The sequence below is a fragment of the Salmo salar genome, chromosome ssa16 (assembly GCF_905237065.1).
Source record: "Salmo salar chromosome ssa16, Ssal_v3.1, whole genome shotgun sequence".
Classification (NCBI taxonomy): domain Eukaryota; kingdom Metazoa; phylum Chordata; class Actinopteri; order Salmoniformes; family Salmonidae; genus Salmo; species Salmo salar.
The window spans coordinates 15603865-15608864 of record NC_059457.1 but is presented as its reverse complement, the minus strand read 5'-3'; the positions used below and the strand labels follow the sequence as shown (position 1 = coordinate 15608864).

At 51.2% G+C, this 5000-nt stretch overlaps 1 protein-coding gene across 7 annotated transcripts in view; it reads left to right on the top strand.

Annotated features, from left to right (window-relative positions):
• Positions 1 to 5000, top strand: part of LOC106573173 (homeodomain-interacting protein kinase 2) — a 107626-nt gene that overhangs the window by 65582 nt on the left and 37044 nt on the right. For all 7 annotated transcript variants that reach the window (XM_014147905.2, XM_014147900.2, XM_014147899.2 and 4 more), the window contains exon 3: positions 2281 to 2404. In XM_014147905.2, coding sequence (XP_014003380.1) covers positions 2281 to 2404 — 124 coding nt within the window. The remainder of the gene's footprint in view (positions 1 to 2280; positions 2405 to 5000) is intronic.

The window sequence follows — 5000 nt, the reverse complement described above, 5'->3', positions numbered from 1 at the left end:
CTTTGGTAACCCACGATAGATGGCCCAGCTCATTGTGTTGAAGGTGTCTTTGTATGTGGAATGTAGCCCCTCCTTCTCAGACACTGTGTTCCACCCTCTGACCCGCCGAGACCCCAGTAACCACCGTTTGTGTTTACTGAGCCCTCTCCAGTGAATGTGATGTTCGCTTGAGAGGCTACTGCTCTCTGTCTCGCTCTCTGTCTCGCTGTTTCTTGCTCTCCCCTGTCTTACCTTTTCTCTCTCTCTCTCCCCCTACTCTCTTGGTCGCCCTTTCCCTCTCTCTCTCTCATTTGTACTGTCTTGTCTCTCTCTTTTGATAGTGAGATATCCCCTGTGTTAGTCTGCCACTGTGAAACAGCCGCGTCCCAGCTGTTTCTCACAGTGTTAAACCTGCCATCTCTTTCACACATAGACAAGGGAGGCGGGTCTGAGAGGAGAGGAGTCTGAGGCCCATGTGGAAAATGTGATCCGATTCCCCCAGCCATTGCCCCCCCCCAAAAGACACCCCCCCTCCCCCCCAGCCCCGTAAAGCCCTGCTCTTTTCCACATGATCTGTTCTCCGGGCCTGTCCAGCAGGCTCCAGGCCAGGCGTTACGTCTCTGTCTCTCTCCCAGGCTTCTGCTGTGCTGCCTGGAGCCCGCGCTCCTCTGCTCCTCTCCACTCGCCTCGTTGTCATGACCACCGCAGGCAGGAAACGCTGGGAACTCGGCAAGGGGCTCTCGGAGCAAACTGGGGACAGAAATGTTCCAGGATCAGCCTAAAGCTCAGAGAATTGCTGTCGCGCCATTAAAATGTATCGCTAATAACGTTTTATGAGGAGGTAGTGCGTCTCTAGTTTGTGTATGTGTGTGTGCACGTGCGCGAGTGTGCTTGTACGTGCATGCGGTGTGTGTGTGTGTGTGACAGCGTCTCCAGTTCACTCTCTAGTTCACTCTGAAGTCACAGTGCGTTTCCCTTATTGGGGACTGAGGCAGTCTACCTAGTCATTTTAAAGGCTCATCAGAGACTTCAGCTCAGTGGACTGCACTATAACCTAACTGGTGTAATGTAACAGAGCTCGGTGGGTCCACTGTAAAATGTATCATTTTCTAAATAGTTTGTCAGTTGTTACACTCGTATAACCGAGACAGTGTTTTTCTTCCTGTTCAGTGTTCAATCAGACCCAGTTATTTATCGGTGGCCCTCGTGAGGTGGCCCCTTGGCCCCTGTGTTGCGTAAAGGCCCCGGAGTCTAGGAACCGGGCTTTGTCGTTATCAACTAAATATCCACCCGGAGACGGACGAGGGTTGCTCTAACGCTGTGGATATTTACGTTGATTTTATCTTTCGTGGCGGCACAATTGATTCCACATTGGGCCACCGTAACCAAAACCCACCCTCTTCCCCAGATGATCCTCCCCTCCCCCGCCTTTTATCCCAGAGGCCAGACTTCCCGAGATCAGTCATCCCGATTGGCTCCTGCACGGCTATCAGTCAATTAGCTCTGCCCCCCCTCCCCACACAGTTAGCACTGAAATGAACAGCGTGACTGCCAGTGCCATTTGAAGGACAATCAAAGAAAACAAAGTTCTTGAATCCAACTTTTTTCAAAGCTCCTCTAAACAAGCGAGGAGTTTGTATTAAAGGCACAAAGCTGGTCTGAGATCAGTGTAAAATAATATATCAGAGAATGACAGGCTGATTGATTAATTTATCTTGGGCGGAGCGTTGAATTAATGCTGCTGGCGTTGTAGTCTAATTAAATAATGTTTGTTTAGGGGAGGTTTTTAATAGAGCTGCCTAGTTAGCTTATGTTTTGGTAGGGTTATCTGCTGCTCCTAACACTGAAGTGCCTGAGTCGAGCTCCTCTAGCTAGTCTAGCTCTTCTCTCCATTACATTGGTCTGTTCTCCCTGAACACAGATACAGGGGTGGGAAAAGAAAGTGAATGTCACTCATTTGTTTGCTGCTTCCAAATGAGATATTTAACTAAAGCTAGTGTTACATCGACAAAATGTTCGTTTGACATGGGACGGGATTAAATACAAAACGAAATACTTTTAAATGCAATTTCCCAGATGGTCACAGAGATCATGTTCAACTCAAGCAGAAATGAACTTCAATGGCAGTGAACGGGCCTTTGGCTGTGTTGGTTTCAAGCTCATCATGGTCTTTGCCCGGTTAGAGACAAGGTGTGGTCAATTCCATAGCTCATACAGCTGACCCCCCCCCCCCCTTGTCACATTTACCTTACAGAAATACTTTGGCCTGGATCTAACAATGCTGTATCTCTCTGTCCTCAGAGCTCCAGAGATCATCCTGGGCCTGCCGTTCTGTGAGGCCATCGACATGTGGTCCCTGGGCTGTGTCATCGCTGAGCTCTTCCTGGGCTGGCCCCTCTACCCAGGAGCATCCGAATATGACCAGGTAGGTCTGAGGGTCTGCCCCCGTGGGGGGGGGGGTGACAACCAGGAAGATAATGACTGATGCCTAAATGAGAGAAAGCCTCCAAGACAAGAGCTAGAAGAAGTTGTTTCTGAATGCCTCTATACACAGGAAATGTGAAAGCTCTCAATTCAAAACACCATTTCAGTCTATCAAGGTGTGCATTCTACATAAGTGGCATACGAAAAGTCACTAGTCCACTTCTGGACGAGGACTGATATATCACTACAAGTCATGTTTACGCTGTAAGTCAGAGAGGAAGGGGGAGGACCAATGTGCAAATGAGATAATATGTTTCAGGACTGGAGAAAAACAAACTGCTTGGTTTGTTCCGAGAGACAGAGCAATACTCGCTCAAGGCTTTCCCATAGAGCCATAAAAGAGAGAGAGAGAGAGAGAGAGAGAGGGAGAGAGAGAGAGAGAAAGAGATGTGTTGCTCTGGAGCACCAGAGCGCTGCTAATTGGTGCAAGTGGTTCAGTGGCATCTGCTGGAACAAACAGAGGGATCAGGAGCTGCCTGTTTGTCAGGCGGAGACGAGACACTCCTACACACACACACACACACACACACACACGTCAGGAGGAGACGAGACACTCCTACACACACACACACGTCAGGAGGAGACGAGACACTCCTACACACACACACACGTCAGGAGGAGACGAGACACTCCTACACACACACACACACGTCAGGAGGAGACGAGACACTCCTACACACACACACACACGTCAGGAGGAGACGAGACACTCCTACACACACACACACACGTCAGGAGGAGACGAGACACTCCTACACACACACACACACGTCAGGAGGAGACGAGACACTCCTACACACACACACACACGTCAGGAGGAGACGAGACACTCCTACACACACACACACGTCAGGAGGAGACGAGACACTCCTACACACACACACACACGTCAGGAGGAGACGAGACACTCCTACACACACATACACACGTCAGGAGGAGACGAGACACTCCTACACACACACACACGTCAGGAGGAGACGAGACACTCCTACACACACACACACGTCAGGAGGAGACGAGACACTCCTACACACACACACACGTCAGGAGGAGACGAGACACTCCTACACACACACACACGTCAGGAGGAGACGAGACACTCCTACACACACACACACACACGTCAGGAGGAGACGAGACACTCCTCACACACACACACACGTCAGGAGGAGACGAGACACTCCTACACACACACACACACGTCAGGAGGAGACGAGACACTCCTACACACACACACACGTCAGGAGGAGACGAGACACTCCTACACACACACACACGTCAGGAGGAGACGAGACACTCCTACACACACACACACACGTCAGGAGGAGACGAGACACTCCTAACACACACACACACGTCAGGAGGAGACGAGACACTCCTACACACACACACACACGTCAGGAGGAGACGAGACACTCCTACACACACACACACACGTCAGGAGGAGACGAGACACTCCTACACACACACACACACGTCAGGAGGAGACGAGACACTCCTACACACACACACACACGTCAGGAGGAGACGAGACACTCCTACACACACACACACGTCAGGAGGAGACGAGACACTCCTACACACACATACACACGTCAGGAGGAGACGAGACACTCCTACACACACACACACGTCAGGAGGAGACGAGACACCTACACACACACACACACACACACGTCAGGAGGAGACGAGACACTCCTACACACACACACACACACGTCAGGAGGAGACGAGACACTCCTACACACACACACACACACACGTCAGGAGGAGACGAGACACTCCTACACACACACACACACGTCAGGAGGAGACGAGACACTCCTACCACACACACACACACACACGTCAGGAGGAGACGAGACACTCCTACACAAACACACATGTCAGGAGGAAACGAGACACTCCTACACACACACACACACGTCAGGAGGAGACGAGACACTCCTACACACACACACACACACAACAAAGTCAGGAGGAGACGAGACACTCCTACACACACACACACGTCAGGAGGAGACGAGACACTCCTACACACACACACACACGTCAGGAGGAGACGAGACACTCCTACACACACACACACATGTCTGGAGGAGACGAGACACTCCTACACACACACACACGTCAGGAGGAGACGAGACACTCCTACACACACACACACGTCAGGAGGAGACGAGACACTCCTACACAAACACACACGTCAGGAGGAGACGAGACACTCCTACACACAACACACACACACACACACACACACACACACACACACACACACACACACACACACACACACATGTCAGGAGGAGACGAGACACTCCTACACACACACACACACGTCAGGAGGAGACGAGACACTCCTACACACACACACACACACGTCAGGAGGAGACGAGACACTCCTACACACACACACACACACACGTCAGGAGGAGACAAGACACTCCTACACACACACACACACACATGTCAGGAGGAGACGAGACACTCCTACACACACACACACGTCAGGAGGAGACGAGACACTCCTACACACA